This window comes from Myxozyma melibiosi (assembly GCF_037950935.1).
Source record: "Myxozyma melibiosi strain Phaff 52-87 chromosome Unknown BZA70scaffold_9, whole genome shotgun sequence".
Taxonomy (NCBI): domain Eukaryota; kingdom Fungi; phylum Ascomycota; class Lipomycetes; order Lipomycetales; family Lipomycetaceae; genus Myxozyma; species Myxozyma melibiosi.
This window is the reverse complement of record NW_027042923.1, coordinates 472,356-488,493: the sequence shown is the minus strand read 5'-3', so window position 1 is coordinate 488,493 and position 16,138 is coordinate 472,356. Positions and strand designations below refer to the sequence as shown.

Below are 16,138 nucleotides of genomic sequence, written 5' to 3'. Positions count from 1 at the left end.
CTAAGACAACACAAGATCAAACAGAATAAGAAGAATAAGAAGAAACAAAATACTAGAAGAAGAACAAGAATAAGAACGGCCTCGCCTTCCTCCTCTCGTCCGTCGAGGTCCGATCACACGCACCCGATACAGCCAGCTCTAATCCCGCGGCCTGCACCTGCCTGCACTGCATCCTGCTGCTTCCGCTTTAATCACCATGCGTGTTCTGGCTGCACATACATATAAGCATGCTTATAATAAACAATAACAATAACAATAACAATAGCAACAACAACAAACAACAAACAACAAACAACAAAGAAGGAACAGCACCAGCACTGAAGAACACAGAAGAGCGGACGCGTTACGTGATCAATTACGCTGCCTCTTTTGGCCCTCTGCCCTGCCCTTGACCCTCAAGCCTTTTAAGCAGCTGGAAACAACAGGCTTGAGGTGAATGTGACCTGTCTCCATCCGCGAGAGCCGTAGAGTGTTGTTGTTATTATTAGTGTATGATTAATAGGAAATGTAGATGTATCTTATTGCTGTATCTATTCTGCTTCTATCTGTCTTCTTCTCTACTCTCTCCTCTCTTCCTTCTCTACTAACTAACATCCGCTGATGTGACCATTGCCGTGCAGCCAAGGAAGCTCTGCAGATCTCCGCGTGCACTAAAAACCAGCAAAACCACCTCGGCTGCCTCTTTAGATTATCACTTGTTGATTGCCGTTGTTACTGGTTTACTTTGTTAATGCGGTGTATTTACTGTCACCTCTGTTCTCTTCTCTCTTCCTCTTCTGTTCTGCTCTTCTCTTCTCTTCTTGTCCATATCACCACCTCCACTCCACTCTACTCTACTCTACTCCACTCTAATCCACTCTACTCTACTTAACTTCACTCCTCCACTCCACCACTTCACAGCCACGTACCTAATAAACTCATACTCCGTGACGTGACCTCCCCACCAACCTTCCTCCTCCATTCCACTCAATCCCTCCTCTTCCCTCTATAATCACACTCAACATATCCACCCTTCTCCTCTTTTCATCTCTTCACCTCTCTCCCTCTCTCCTCTCCACCTTCACCATCCACACCTTCCGGCGTTTACTCACTTGTGCAGGGGCTCGCGCCTTACCAACAAACCTAAACTAAACCCTCTCCTCCCGCGCCCTCTTCCTTCTTCCCTATCAATCCTTCCTCCTCCTCCTCCTCCTCCCTCCTCTCCTCTCAAATACCACCTCATCAACTCAATTACCTCCTCTCTCTCCCTCCTCCGCCCTCAAACGCGTCCCCCTCCCTCCCCCTCCTCCTTCCTCCCTCGCGCGTCCTCCTCTACCTACCTTCCTCCCAAATGCGGAAATACGACGCGACTTGCCATTAAACCTTATTCAATTTCTCGCGTTTTTATTAATTTCTTATGTAACGCCTCTTATCTAAGCACTTACAAACATTGTATTTTACACACAACTAAAAACATATAAAGCACATACTTGTAACTAAAACACAACAAAACACTCTCCTCTGCTTATCAATACATTACTCCTCCTTACACCCCCTATAATCCAATCTCCATCGCATCCGGATCCGGAACCTGCGCGCTGAAAAGACTGTCGGAAAACGACGCCCCGCCATCCACAACATCGCCGCCCCCCGCTACCGTCGTCGGCTGATGCTGATGCTGCTGCGCAAGATGCTGCTGCTGCGCAAGCGCGGCCTGCGCGGCCTGCAATGCCGCGCCCTGCTCCGCAAGCATCTTCCGCTGCGCCGTCATCTCCTTCTGGAACGCGAGCCGGTCGCTGTACAGCTGCTGCCGCGCCTGCTCGATCTCGCGCTTCTCCGCCTCCAGCACCTGCTCGAGCTCCGTGAACTTGGCCAGCTTCAGCTCGAGCTTGCGCGATTGCATGTTCACCAGCGAGTTCACCAGCCGCGCCATCTCCCGCTCTTCGTCCGTCGCTAGCAAATGAGACCGCGCCGCCGCAACGCCGAGCGCAATCGACGCCGCTTTCTTCACCGTTCCTTCTTTTTCTTCACTCTCTTCTTTCGCACCTCCTGCAGACTCCTTCTCATTCTCATTCTCATCCTCCGCCTCCGCAGTCTTCTCAGTCCCATTCGTTCCCTCCTTCGTCTCCTCGCTAGGCTTCTCCAACTGCTTCTGTATCGCCTTCGTCATCTCCGGAAGCGCGCTCTGCGCCGCCGCCGCTGCAACCTTCGGATCAACTATACTCGCCAAAAACGCCACAACCGACATCACCGGATTATCCGCCTGCGACAGCGGTATGTGGTTATACTGCAGCGGTCCCAGCTCCGCCGGCTTCGACTCCAAATACGGGTCCTCGATCGGCAACTGCAAAAACTTCAGCACGCACTGCTCCCGCGTACGACTGCCCACATGGTCCGCAATCGCGTTCCAGTCGTCATCATACAGCTCCATCGCCTCCAGCAGCAGTAGCGTCTCCTGGTCCGACCACTCGCGGTCCCGGTCCGCTGAAAGGTATCCCGTGTCCTCGAACTTGACAAAGTCAGAAGTTTGCGACGTAGACGGGAACCGGTTCTCGAGAAAGCAGTTTGCGCACAAATCGTACTGCTTGTTCTTCATCGAGTGATACCGCACCCGCGTGCAATCATTCCCGCACGTGAAGCAGTTGTACGTCTTGCGCGTGTTGCCGTTCGGCGTGTCCGAAGACAGCGACGTCGCCGCAGAGCTTTCGTAAAACGTCTTGCGGATCTCGAGATTCAGGTCCGGCTTGATCGGCGGCGCGGCAATCCCGCGCTCGGTAGACGAATGAGGTTGTCCTCCTGACACCGTCGCGCCGTGGCCGGGGTGGAACGGTTGCAAACCGCGAGGCGTGTCGGCAATCACTCGGAAGTGGCCTGTGAACGGCGGCGCAATCACTGACGGCCGTGTCTCTGGATCAATCTACAGAAATTGGATTGTTAGCTTCACACATATTAGAGCAAAAGAAAAAGCACATACCTGATAATTGATCAATCCCCACTGCTCCAAAAACGCGTGTACTCGCATAATCGCACACACATCACCCGCCAAATTACGTCGGCACGCAGTCACTGTCAGATACTCAGTCGGGTTCAACCGATAAGTGTTGATCATGAAATCTCTGTAGTCGCGGTACACGGTCGGCGTCTTTGATCGATTTCTGTTGTTGAAAAACTCGGGCAACGCTTTGCGCTCAATGTCGTTGATCTTGTTCATGTCGAACCACGCCGCGTACGACGGGATCACGACCGAGTACGTCTGCTCGACAAGGAACGACTTGGCCTCAGCCTCGAGCGTTCGCTTCTGCACGCTCGCGTCTTCAGTCGTGACCTTCACCCCGTCATCAATATCCGCTGGCGTGCCAGTCTCTGTAACGGTAGGCTTTGATTCTTCTTCCGTGGCAGCAGGAGCCTCCGCCTCCGCTACCGCCGCAACCGGCTCAGCAGGCTGCTCCTCCGGTGCATCAACCTCCATCGCACTGGATTCTTCCTCCGCCGGCTTCTCCGTCGCCGCGGCCTCGGGCGCTGCTGCTGTCGTCGTCGTCTCTTCCGTCGCCGGCTCGGGTTTTGGCTCGGCAAGAGGCGCATCTGGGATCTCTGTGTCGATCGATGTCTCGGCAGGTGCCGGCTCAGGCTGTTCTTTTTCTTCCTCTACTTTCTCCTCTGCGGCCGCTGGCGCATCGGCGCTGGCTGACTCGGCAGGCGTCTCTGTTGTCGTGGCAGCAGGGGCAGCTTCCCCTGCGGGGGCGGGTGTGGCAGAAGCCTCTGCGGTGGAATCAGCGGCCGGCTCATCTTCAGCAGCAGCAGCAGCAGACGCGGCAGGCTCAGGGGTGGGAACCGCGGGTGCTGGCGGTTGGGATGCGGAGGAGGTGGCCGACATTGCTGCGGAGGAGGCCCCGGTGTCGGCGGGCGTCGATTGCGGGTCCGGCACGGGCGTCTGGCCGGCGGCGGCAGGGGCGGGTGACTGCTGCTCGGAGGCAGGGTCCTGCTCCAGAGGGGCATCTGTAGGCTGCTTCGGGTCGGTGTCCATTGCTCGAGAAGGAGAGGCGCGGGGGGAGAAAGGACGCGACGAGTGCTCAAAGTAAACAAAGCAAATAATTAGAGTCGAGGGGTGACGAGGGGATTTTCGAGGAGGCTTGCGATGCGCCGCTGCACGAGGAGGCGGTGTTTAGGCGGTTGTGCCACAACACACGTGATTTGCGGACCGCGTGTTCTGGATCACCGCCGGTGCGCTCGCGGAATCACCCGCTGTCGGCTCTTCCCCACCTGCTCTTCTTCCGTGAGTGTGAATGTGAAAGCCCTGCCTGCTCACTCCCGCTGCTTCTTCATACAGAGAGAATATCCACAATGCCGTCGCTCGCCAGATCACTGCGCCGCCCAGCGCTGTCCCTTGCGAGGACCTACTCCCTGCACTCATCCCGTCTGCTCTCGACCCTCGCCGTGCTCGAGTCCTCGGCTCCGTCCTACAGCGTGCTCTCCGCCGCGGCCAAGGTCGGCGGCCCGCTCACTGTCCTGCTCGCGGGCTCTAATGCTGCGAGTGCGGCAGAGTCAGTGGCGAAGTTTGATGGTGTCGAGAAAGTGCTTACTGCTTCGAGCGGTGCCTACGACCATGTACGTCCGATCCTGCTCTCTTTTTTCTGCTGCCTTGTCTTCTGATCGGTCCTCGGTGGTCGAGACTCGATTCCGTCCCGGGAAATGATCCTGTGCATCGCAATTGTCGACTAGACCTGCTCTAGGCTAACAATATCTTTACCCTAGGCACTCGCTGAAAACTACGCCCCTCTGATAGTCGAAAACGTCAAAGCCGGCGGCTACACCCACGTCTTTGCTCCCGCATCCGCCTTTGGCAAGAACGTTCTCCCCCGAGCCTCTGCCCTGCTCGACTCGCAACAAATCAGCGACATCATCGACGTCACATCCGCCGACACCTTCGTCCGGCCAATCTACGCCGGCAACGTCATTCTCACCGTCAAGTCAAACGATCCCATAAAGCTCATCACCGTCCGCTCGTCTGCCTTTCCCGAGCCCGCACCCGGATCCAACGCGGCTCCGATCGAGAGCGCTGTCGACCCGAACGCGCCTTCGTCGACCGAGTTTGTCTCTGAGGATCTGACCGTGTCCGAGCGCCCTGACCTCGGAAGCGCAAAGAAGGTCGTCTCCGGCGGCCGTGGACTGAAGGACAAAGAGAACTTTGACAAGATCATGTATCCGCTCGCCGACGCGCTCGGTGCCGCGGTCGGCGCCAGTCGTGCAGCCGTCGATTCGGGATTCGCTGATAACTCGCTGCAGGTCGGACAGACTGGAAAAGTCGTCGCTCCTGATCTTTACGTCGCCGTCGGAATCAGCGGTGCGATCCAGCATCTCGCTGGTATGAAGGACAGCAAGACCATCGTTGCCATCAACAAGGGTAAGTCTACCTTTGTTTTTATGTAGTCTGTTTATTTTCCAGTTTACTAACTACGCATTGTAGATGCCGATGCTCCCATCTTTGAAGTCGCAGACGCCGGTCTCGTCGCGGATCTCTTCGAGGCCGTCCCAGAGCTCACCGAGAAACTGAAGAAATAGAAAAAGAAAAGGCGTGAATTCTATACAATATATACAGCGCTTTCCTAATGAATTGTTCGGTCCCTGCGTCTGATAATTCTCGTAGAAGACAATCCTCTTGAGATGAGCATGTTGTTTAGAAGGGTTTGGTACCTAATTGAACCTGCAGACCGTCTTAAGGTTTATATCACACATACTACAGCGCACAGCTGTAGTACTAAACTGAAACCTTAAAAACTATCCACTTTGCTCAAACTCCCGAACTGTCGAGCTGCTAACAATTTTTTAGAAAGCTCGACATTGGTTCTCGAAAATCAGTGTACAAACTCCGATACCGGCTTTCTTTCTGCTCTCCTTTGTCTACTGCAAAGGACATTGCTACAGCGACAACAAGAATTTTGATTCAGCAATACTTCTAGTTTAGCGGGAATGCTATTCGCGTGAGCCAGACAGTCTTGCGATTGCGGTCCCGACGAGTTTCCAGCTTGGTGACCGAGATTTATAACTTCACGTCGTCTTGACTCGGTCCTTCTCTTTTTTGTACATTTGGTTGGACTGCTTAGTGCAGAGGATAATATATTACTGCGCGCTCTTTGGAAGGTATGCTTGTCCCATTGATTGCTGCTGGCTGTGGTTGGACAGACATCGCAGACATTGATGGCTGGGAGGAGAAGTCAACTAACCATCTGCCAGATACATATGCTCGAGCTCCTACACAACAGATCTCGGGAATACTCGACCTCTATTTCACATACCCTTTCCGACACAATATTATGCTCCCCAGTGACAATTCAAATTAAACCACCGAGAAGAAGAGCAGACTTTCGACTACCGCCGCGAGACGCACCAGTCGCCAGCCCGTGCAGGCTGTAGCGCGCTGTACACGCTTACCGCACGCCACCAGAACGAGAGAACAGAGAAAATGAAAGGGCAAAGTTCAATAACAATAATACGTCGGGCGGCTACCTGCCGGCCGACGACGCGGAAGCTGAGCCGGCATCTGCTGGATCTACATCGCCATCCTGCATTTTCACAGTACTCCGCGCTCGCTCGGGGGACCCGTCTGTCTTTGTTTTCGTCGTCGTGGGGTACAGTCTACAGTCTCGAAGACGGACAGAGTCCTCCGACAGCGCCGGGGGTTCGCCGACGACAGAATTACGCACTCAGAAATATACACACTACACCGACTCGGCGGAAGGATGCGAGCGAGCCAGAGTCGGAGGAGGAAATTGCCCAGGAGGAGAAACGAGTAGTTCCTCCACTGTCAGAATTTATGCAGCAGGACTTTTATGAAAGTAAGGCGGGCAAGGAGAACAGCACAAACACACGTGAATCAATATCGCGCCCATCTTCAACTTCATCGCCATCATCACCATCACTCACACAAACATCATCCGATCTCGATATTGAAGAAACAGACGATCTCGACTATATAGAAACAGACGCCAGCGAATCTACAGAGCTCACACAACCAGAAGAAGAAGAGGAAATAGATCCGATCCGCGACATCAGATTTGCGCACAATTTCATGTGGGCAGCCCCCACCGACGGAATCTTCCAACCCCAGCTCTCCTACGACCGCGCAATCCTCCCTCCCGAAGAGCAAAGCACACAAGAGTGGAGTCCACCAGATCACATCAAGCCATCGGCAAATCTGTCGCTGTCGTACTTCATCGAAGCCCTCTCGCACGAGCTCGATACCATCCCGCGATATCCTTCCGCAAAAGTGGTCGAGTGCCGGATCCTGCCGATTCTGCGCCGCGCGCAGGATAATCCGACGCCGTATAATATGATCAAAGAGTATCTCGTGCGGGATTACGGACGGGCTACGGGTAGACTGATAAATTGCCTTTGCACGGCGTTTGCGAGACCAGGAGTTCCTGAGTATGCGTTCGAGGCACTTGTCGGGCTTTTTGTCAAGACGCGAAACCCCACAGAAGTCGCCAAATCGCTGCGGGCGCTTCCGCCGCGATCAGCGCTGCTCAGTGCAGCTCGGAAACTCTCCATACCAAACACGAACCGATTGATAATGAAGATCGTCAATGCAAAGGAGGAAGAGAGCATTCGTTTGCTGGCGGTCGTGCTCGTTCAACTCGCGCTGAATAGCGGTCATGAGCTTACTGCTGCCTTGATTTACTTGCGCTTAGCTCGCGAGCTGCCTGGAAGTCTCCCTAGGCTGGTCGCCCGCCGTGACCTCGGACCTGATCACAATTCTGATCTGATGGACGAGATCTTGAAGCAGTTGATTGCTTCTCTCGACCGAGATCCGTCTCCCGAGCGACTCAAGGCCGTCGTGAGCTTGTGGCGCGCAGTGATGGACAATGGTGGCGCATTGCCTCGAACGTTGCATATCACGCTTTTGGAGAAAGCGTTGCTGATCACCGAGAAGATGGACGAGGATGCTGAAGCTGTCGAACTGCTGCCATTTCCTGACGGTCGTAAGATCAGGGTCGGACGCAAGATCTCGGTTCCTGCGCTGACGGGGCCAGTCGCGATCTTGGATCACATTCGAAAGCAAGAGGAGTGGACTCTACGCAAGACCTCTGTCCCGACAGCAATCTACCTGCAAGTGATTGCGCGGCATATGAAAGCCGGCAACATGCTCGCAGCCGCGGACATGGTCAACCAGATGATTGCCCGCGAAAACTCGTCGATCAACATGGTCCCGCACGAAGTCACCGCCAAGCTTGTGCGCGGACTGGCGCGAAACAGATATTTCCAGCGCGCGCAGGACATCGTGCTCCAGTTCAACCGCGGGTATGTCCGGAACCCATTTATCCAGGCCGTACTGCTCAATCTCGGCGCACGCACAGAGAACAGGAAGCTAGTTAACCAGACGCTGCGGCTCGTGCCGCGGCCGGTGCCGCGCCAGATCCTGCGGGAGTTGCTGTACGTTGCGCTGAGACTTAAAGATGCGGAAGGACGCAGGGCGGTGATCGACATGATTGAGGGAAGTTCGACACCCTTGACGCCGATAGAATACAGTGTGTTGATCGAGCAAACAATCGCCGAGGAAGGTCTTCGCTATGCGCACGCGATGGTCGAGAAGCGTGAATCCTATGCGGACCGCAAGGCTGCGTGGGATACGTTGATGCTGCGGGGTCTGCAGCAAGGGATGTACGATATCGCGAGCGAGGGCACGAAACACAGTCGCCGGGGCGCGTACTACGTCACCGGTTTGCTGATGTATATCTCGCGGCAGTTCGGCACGGCGGAGGCGAGACAGATCCTACAGCGGTTGCTCAGCGATACGATCGATGTCAACGTCGTGACGATGGATGATGTGGAAGAGCGCAAGGTTACCTCTTCTGCCGAAAAGCAGCTCCAGTATGCCCGTCTGATGGCGCGACTGCTGAACCAGGACGACGACCCCGTGAAGCTGAACTTGAGAGCCACGGGCATCCGGTCCTCGCTGTTTTTACCCCGAAGTCGGTACACCGGTTTCATACGCCCGAAGCGCGAGGACAGCAGACCGGCAGAAGTCGACGAAAGCGCTAACGGCCTGGAGCATCAGGTGATTGCGGCCGATTACTACGACGAGTCGATTTTCGACGGCGCAAGGGCTTCTTTCATCACTGTTGAATGGGTGGGGCGGTATGCACTTTTCTCGGGCGATGCGCGCACGTATAACTGGGCGCTGCTGACGCTTGAGAGTATGGGTATGAGTCCTGATCATATTGACGAGCTATTCAAAGATGATCAGGAATCATGCAAGCCAAACCTGTATCCCGACCCGCTATCCACCGACGCCAACACCGCAGCCGAAACCAACGTCCCGGCTGCCGTGAACGTCAACCCGGAGCCATCGAACTCGCGGTTCGTGAAAGCCAAGGAATTCGAGTTTGCCAAAGACTTGGAGCAGCCTCTTTCCCTGCGCAAGACGCTCGTCGAGCACGACTGGGACACGATGCGCGAAGTGCACCTGCTTCTAAGCAAGGTGAAAAACCTCGCGTCCCCGTTCGGACAGAGGGCGATCGACGACCTGGTCAACCGCGGCTTGTTTGACTATGACGTGCAGCCTGGGTGGAAGATGACGAGGGAGATTGAAAAGATCTTGAGGGAGTATGATGATGAGTGGAAGAGGCAGTCTGGGATCGACATGGGTCAGGAGGATGGGTTGGAGAGTGCGGGTGCGGAGGGCGCCGATACGAAAAGCAATGAGATTGAGGTATAGCATCACTATTTTTTATCATTAATATCTTTCTTGTCTATACTTTCTCTTTTTTTCCCTTTTTTCTTTTTTTCTCGTCTCATGTCTCTCGTTGTATAAATCTGCATATCTCTAGGTTATCTTGTTATGGTTTTTTATTTAGTAGCAGAATACTTGCTTGAATATACTTTTTTGTACAAAACTATAGAAATATATCAAGTCTTGTATATTCTAACAAATCACGAGAAGAGTAGCAGCACACACGCTGTGAAACATCTATTATTATCGACTGTTCATAAAAATACATCCCAACTACAAAATTCACACACTAGAACAAAAACAGACACTTGTACTGCAAACATCTGCTTCCCAACAAATCCCAGTCGCGACTACTGATCCACACCTCATTTGCAATCTTCAGCTTCACAAACACAGACGCGCCTTTCCACGCCAACAGCATCGGATCCATCTCCCTCGGCGTGGGCATAACCCACACCGAGCCGGTACTCCACCCTTTCCACATCGCGATGCGATCCTCAAGCAACCGATTGAATTGCGGAATATTCGACGCGCCGCCGCCGACAATTATAATGTTTTCATACATCTTGCGGCCCCGCGCCTCGTCCGCTTTGCTGAACTGCGAAATGCTCTCGATGATCGCGTGGTCCAGCGGCGCCGAAATCACAATCTGCGTGTTCATCACCGCCAGCGCGAGCGCCTGCGCAGACGGACCTGCCGCCGCGCGCGTGGCTGCGTTGCCTCCCGCGACGCCGGCGACTCCGGTAGCGGCCAGCGTGGCCGATGCAGCAGCCGGGGCAGTGGCGGTCGACGACGGTGCGGGCTCGGGGGCGGGTGTGCCGGCGACAGACGAGGTCGGCGTGCTTTCTTCTTGGATCTGGGTTATGTTTCCGGACTTGGAGGTGACGCGCGGGGTGGATACCGATGAGGACTGGGGTTGCTGGAGGAGTTGCGTGCTTTCTGATTCAGGAGTGTATTGCGTGTATAGCGAAACTTGGGCCTCGGACTGTAATATTGTTAGAAAAGGAGAAACAGTCTTTTGTGTAGAATAAGAAGACATACGTAAGGATCGTTACAGGTGCCATCGTAGATATCGGTTGATCGCTCGAACAGGGTATGTCTGCTTTTCAGCTTATTCTCATTCTCGAATATATCCGGGAAGAAATATGCCTGTTTGCATATTAGCCACTTGACACTCTTCCTCACACCGACAAAATGACAGAAAAAAACATACCATAGGTGCAAGCATAACCTCATCAAAAGTTTTGAACGAGTATTTCCGTGCAGGTTGTCCCGGAGTGCGCTGGTAAAAACTATATAGCTGGACGGCGATCTCGGCGTCATTTGCGGTCGCGAACTTTGATTTGATCTCCTCCATCAGCGCCCAGTCATGTTGGTATACGAGATTCAGCTCGCGGTACGGGAACTGTGAGAGCTTGAGTAGCTTGCCGAGCACGAGAGTGATGTCGTCTCCGCCAAATGGGATGTTGACTCGAGAATCCACGACGCACATGCCGTCGTCGACGCACGATATCGAGGTCTTTTGCGCGCCGATGTCGACCACGCAGGCGGATGAGATTCCGGCTCCGAAGGTGGCGGCGACGGATTCCTGGATCACGCTGACTTTGCTGAACTGGAGTTCTTCCAGGAGCAGGCTGATCAGCTCCGAGACTTCGACCTTATCGTACAAATCTGGGATGGTGAGAATCGCCGAGTAAGAAGGCAGATCGCGGGATGCGATGCCGATCTCGTTTTTGATTGCGCTTTCGAGAATGATGGAGATATCGCCGAGCAGTTGTCGTTTGGATTTGTATTCGCCTTCGTTGAAAACACCGTGCTTGATGGGCCAGTACAGCTTGTACTTTGGAGTCGACCAGGGAGATATCTTCAGTGCTTTCTCGCCAACAAAGTATTTATCTTCCGCGGTCGGAATCGTCCAGTCGATGCGGTTCGGATCGTTATGATCCGGGATCTCTTCAGGTGCAGTGCGCTTGTTGAACGACAGCACTGAGTCGTGCGAGTTGCTAGCAACGCGCCGTTTGTAGAACCGCATGCGCTCTTTAAAATCCTGAGTAATTGTCTGCTTTTGCTCAAGGAACTTTGCGTCTGTGGGCGGCCGGAACTGGGATGTCACCTCGTCATCTGCTGCTGCTGGTTCTTCGACACGGTGCGCGATTACTGTTGGGATAGTGATCGGGAAGGTATCTGATGCAAGCCCGATTCGCGTGTTACGCGAGCCGAGATGAATCACAATGACTTTCGATCCATGCGCTTCCTAAATAGTAGTAAAAGCAATGAGCAACGGCGTCTATAAGGGGGTGTATAATTGAACTGAGTACCTCTTCTTCCGGCTCCTCATCTTCTTTCCCATCGACGTCCATTTCGTCCTCGGCCGGCTTCAGATCAGCATCTTTCTGTTGCTCTTTGGCTCTTGCTAGATCCTCGGCCAGTTGCCGTAAAATCATAGCCTGGTCATCACGTTTGAGGTATTCACTGTTGCAGAAAGAAAATCACAGTCAGTACATGCGCGCGACGTGTTTCCCACGGCGGGTGCGAAAAAAGCAGGTAGCAAGTAGCGTACGTGTAGTAGTTCTTCTGGTTGATGGCAATTGCCTGCAGAAACGAGGTCTGTCGCAGCTTATTGTCGATCCGCTTGAGACCGCTCTCGAATGGCTTCGGGCCTTTCCTTGGAGGTGCCATCGTGTACGCTTACAAAAAAGACAGATCGCGAGCCTCCTGTCCCGCTGTCGATCTCTGCACAGCAACTAAATCCACACAGCAACGAAATCTTCCAAACGAGCGACTGGAATATCTCTTCTCTGCCAACACACGCACTTTCCACGCAGCGGGGAAGCAGTCGACGCCCAGGCACCCGCCGCGATGCTGATTCTTCCCTGGCGGCGGGTTCGAGACTAAGCTCACGTGACTTTTGGTTTGGAACCGCGGTTCGGGTGGAGGATCGCGGGTTCGGGGTTCGGAGGGGCGCTCGGGAAGAGTGCGGAGGATGAGAAATTGGAGGCGTGCGAGTGGAGATAAGCTTGGTTTGGACTGTATTCCAGAGGATTTTGTGCTTTTGCGGGACTGAGAGCGTTGTCACTGCATCTATAGCGCTGGGATTTGCATAGCGTGTGTGGAAGAGTTATATCTTTTTGGTATTCGGGCTTTGTTGGCAATATCGACAAGTATCAGGGCTTTTTTATATACTTGAGCGAGAAGAAGGAAAAGATCAAAGATGTCGGTCAGAAGAGCAACCTCTGTTGCGTCAAGTGTAAGACGGCAGACTACCAAGACCTGCTTGTCTAGCAGAAGAGAATTTCACTCTTGTCAGAGATGGTTGTCAGACTCGTTTTATGAGCGTACGTTTGCCTGGCTTTTCCCGTGCTGTTCTGGAGACTGACTGACTGACCGAATTACTCTCTACTTATAGTGGCGAAGCAACAGCAGGCACTCATTGTGCAGCAGCGGATACGTGCCCGCAAGGCCGAGCAGCAAGTGAATCCTGAACTCAGCAGCGCTAAGCAGGACGCGAAGCTGGATCCCCATATTGAGCAAGTTTCAAAGCCTAGAGAACTGTCGCCACAAGAGCGCGCACGTATGTCTTTAATTTACATATTACTCTGAGCTTTTGGACGCAAGGCAGCTGACAATTATCGCACTTCACAGGCATCGTCTTCGGCTCCCGTTTAGCAGGCCCGAAGCGCCGCGAAGCGCAAGCGTCTACATACCGCGACATTCTCGGACTGAAAGTGCCCCCGCGGCCGGTCGAGCCCGACAACTGCTGCATGTCGGGCTGCGTGAACTGCGTGTGGGAGCTCTACCGCGAGGACTTTGAGTACTGGCAGGAAAAGCGCAAGCAGGCGATGGAGAAGCTCGTGCAGACAGGCAGGTTCGATCTGTGGCCCGAGGACTTTGGCCGGAACCCGAAGGAGGGGGCCGAGACGCTTGAGGATGCGGCCAGTCTGGCGGAGGCGAACGACGACCCGTGGAAGGGAGTTGATGTCGGTATCAAGGTCTTTATCGAGACCGAGCAGCGGCTGCGGAAGCGCAGAGCGAGCAAGAGTGCTGCTGCTGCCAACGCGACTTCGGTGCCGCCACCCGCTGCCGCCGCCAACGCTCTGTAGTGTAGTTTACAGCAATAAAGAAAATTCTCTGTATTTAGACAATCCTTGATGTTAATGAGAAGCAGTGGCAGACCCAGATCCCGTGACATAGAGTGAGTAATTCATGGTCACGTGCTCAACCCCGAAACCCTGGTGATCGATCAAGAATTTTTCCCCGGCCTGGACTCGGCAATCCATCCAAGCTTCCTCCACACAGTTTCATTCACAAACCATGCCACCTCCTCCGTCAGTCCGCTCGTTCTCGAGCACCGAGGTCATCTCTACACAGCAGCAGCAGCAACAGCAACCAGCAATGAGCAGCAACACGCACCACCTGCGGAATGGCACAGCGAAGACGACGCAGCCGCGGAAGGCAATTACGCTCGAGACCATGAACCAGCACCTGCGCAAGGCCGACTACGCCGTGCGTGGCCGGCTCGCGATACGCGCGGAGGAGCTGCGCGAGAAGCTCAAGGAGCAAAACCATAACCTGCCGTTCGTCGAGGTCGTCAACGCGAACATTGGCAATCCGCAGGCCATGGACCAGCGACCGATTACCTTTTTCAGACAAGTGCTCGCGCTGGTGCAGTACCCCGACCTGCTCGAGTCCGAGGCCGCGACGACGATATTCCCTGCCGACGCCCGTGAGCGTGCGAGCGTCTTGCTGCGTGAAATTGGCTCGGTCGGTGCGTACTCGCAGAGCCAAGGTGTTCCCTACATCCGGCAGTCGATTGCGGACTTTATCGCCCAGCGCGACGGCTTTGCGGCCGACCCGAACGACATCTACCTCGCAGGCGGTGCGTCGTCGGCGGTCACGTCGCTGATGACAACAATCTGCAACGGCCCGCAGACGGCGGTCATGATCCCTGTGCCGCAGTACCCGCTCTACTCTGCCTCGCTCACGATTGAGAACGCGACCGCGGTGCCTTATCTGCTCGACGAGTCCACCTGCTGGGGCACCGACACCGCGTACATTGCCTCTGTCATCCGGCAGACGATCGCCTCCGGCGTCAACCTGAAAGCAATCGTGGTTATCAACCCGTGCAACCCGACCGGCAGCTGCCTGACGGCGAGTGAAATTAAGGACATTATCTCACTTGCGGCCGAGCACTGCTTCATGGTCATCGCCGACGAGGTCTACCAGACAAATATCTACGAGGGCGAGTTTTTCTCATTCAAGCGCATGCTGCGCGAGCTGCAGCGCGATTTCCCGGGCAAGTACGACTCGGTCGAGCTTGCGTCGCTGCACTCGACTTCAAAGGGCATGGTGGGTGAGTGCGGCCAGCGTGGTGGATACATGGAGTTGATTGGCGTGGACCCAGAAGTGCGCGAGGAGCTCTACAAGCTGGTCTCCATCTCGCTCTGTCCCGTGGTCACCGGTCAGGTCCTGACGGAGCTGATGGTCAACCCGCCCAAGGAGGGCGACGAGTCTTATCCGCTTTATAAGCAGGAGTACGACACTATCTACACCAGACTCAGAGAACGTGCGCTCACGCTCTTTGAAGCATTTAAAGAGATGGAAGGTGTCACCTGTCAACAACCAAAGGTCCGTTTTGTTTTTAAATATTTTCTTTGTGAAATGTCACCTGGTTATCAGCTACTAACTCTCAAACTAGGGCGCAATGTACCTCTTCCCCACCATAACCCTTCCCCCCAACGCCATCAAGGAAGCCCAACGCCGAAACGAAGAACCAGACGAGTTCTACTGCATGCAACTACTTGAATCCACTGGCGTATGCGTCGTGCCTGGCTCCGGCTTTGGCCAAAAAGACGGCACGTTCCATTTCCGAACTACGTTCCTTGCTCCCGGAAAGGAGTATGTCGACCGGATGCTCCAATTCCACAAAGAATTTTTGAAAAAGTTCTCATAGGTTACCGCATGATGATTTTCCTCTGCTTTTGTTATCGTGTTGTGTTCTCGAAAAGGGAATGTTGGCTCTATCTTTTGCTTTGAGTGACACACTCTCTCTCTGTTTCGACGTCTATCTACCAAAATTGCTGCTACTTTTTCTCTGTTTGTTTTTTGTCTCTTTTAATCACTACCTTTTATCTTTGTTCTATTGGATTATGTCATATCGGGTGCAGAATGGGCGGTGGGTGTGTGGTGTACGTTCGTGAGCGTTTTCAATTTCTTCTTTCTTCCTTCTTCTTTCTTCTACCTTTTTTCACCAACATTTCTTTATATTCTTTTGTATCTATATTTCCTGTTTCCTCTTTCCTCTTTCTTGTCCTTTTCAGTTTCTCAACTGGCCAAGCACAAGATTGAAAAAGTTGCAAAAAATCAAAATCGAAGAGAAAGCAAAAAAAGAAGTTAGAGTAGAGAGATTAGAGAAAAGAAAAGAGATAGAGTATA

General features: G+C 53.7%; 6 protein-coding genes across 6 annotated transcripts; 4 read left to right on the top strand and 2 right to left on the bottom strand.

Moving 5' to 3' along the window:
* Positions 1 to 1,118: 1,118 nt before the first annotated feature.
* Positions 1,119 to 4,257, bottom strand: BZA70DRAFT_296479 (putative RSC complex subunit). The gene is made up of 2 exons (XM_064914530.1): positions 2,954 to 4,257; positions 1,119 to 2,896 (listed from the first exon to the last, which is right to left on the bottom strand). Exons 1-2 carry the CDS (start codon positions 4,001 to 4,003, stop codon positions 1,535 to 1,537), a joined length of 2,412 nt encoding a protein of 803 aa, XP_064767177.1. The 5' UTR covers positions 4,004 to 4,257; the 3' UTR covers positions 1,119 to 1,534.
* Positions 4,258 to 5,703, top strand: BZA70DRAFT_281586 (electron transfer flavoprotein subunit alpha, mitochondrial precursor). The gene is made up of 3 exons (XM_064913142.1): positions 4,258 to 4,584; positions 4,732 to 5,380; positions 5,444 to 5,703. The coding sequence occupies exons 1-3, from the start codon at positions 4,321 to 4,323 to the stop codon at positions 5,536 to 5,538; spliced, it is 1,008 nt and encodes a 335-aa protein (XP_064767176.1). The 5' UTR covers positions 4,258 to 4,320; the 3' UTR covers positions 5,539 to 5,703.
* A 736-nt stretch (positions 5,704 to 6,439) lies between these two features.
* BZA70DRAFT_268547 (uncharacterized protein) lies at positions 6,440 to 9,691 on the top strand (the record flags this gene model as incomplete). Its single annotated transcript, XM_064911172.1, has 1 exon — positions 6,440 to 9,691. One exon carries the CDS (start codon positions 6,440 to 6,442, stop codon positions 9,689 to 9,691), a length of 3,252 nt encoding a protein of 1,083 aa, XP_064767175.1.
* A 152-nt stretch (positions 9,692 to 9,843) lies between these two features.
* BZA70DRAFT_202289 (uncharacterized protein) lies at positions 9,844 to 12,659 on the bottom strand. Its single transcript, XM_064910138.1, has 5 exons — positions 12,267 to 12,659; positions 12,025 to 12,178; positions 10,920 to 11,960; positions 10,748 to 10,855; positions 9,844 to 10,691 (listed from the first exon to the last, which is right to left on the bottom strand). Exons 1-5 carry the CDS (start codon positions 12,383 to 12,385, stop codon positions 9,996 to 9,998), a joined length of 2,118 nt encoding a protein of 705 aa, XP_064767174.1. The 5' UTR covers positions 12,386 to 12,659; the 3' UTR covers positions 9,844 to 9,995.
* A 258-nt stretch (positions 12,660 to 12,917) lies between these two features.
* Positions 12,918 to 13,806, top strand: BZA70DRAFT_290687 (uncharacterized protein; the record flags this gene model as incomplete). The annotated part of the gene is made up of 4 exons (XM_064914233.1): positions 12,918 to 12,953; positions 13,014 to 13,041; positions 13,113 to 13,277; positions 13,349 to 13,806. 4 exons carry the CDS (start codon positions 12,918 to 12,920, stop codon positions 13,804 to 13,806), a joined length of 687 nt encoding a protein of 228 aa, XP_064767173.1.
* A 292-nt stretch (positions 13,807 to 14,098) lies between these two features.
* BZA70DRAFT_299751 (pyridoxal phosphate-dependent transferase) lies at positions 14,099 to 15,656 on the top strand (the record flags this gene model as incomplete). Its single annotated transcript, XM_064914670.1, has 2 exons — positions 14,099 to 15,331; positions 15,402 to 15,656. 2 exons carry the CDS (start codon positions 14,099 to 14,101, stop codon positions 15,654 to 15,656), a joined length of 1,488 nt encoding a protein of 495 aa, XP_064767172.1.
* Positions 15,657 to 16,138: the final 482 nt, after the last annotated feature.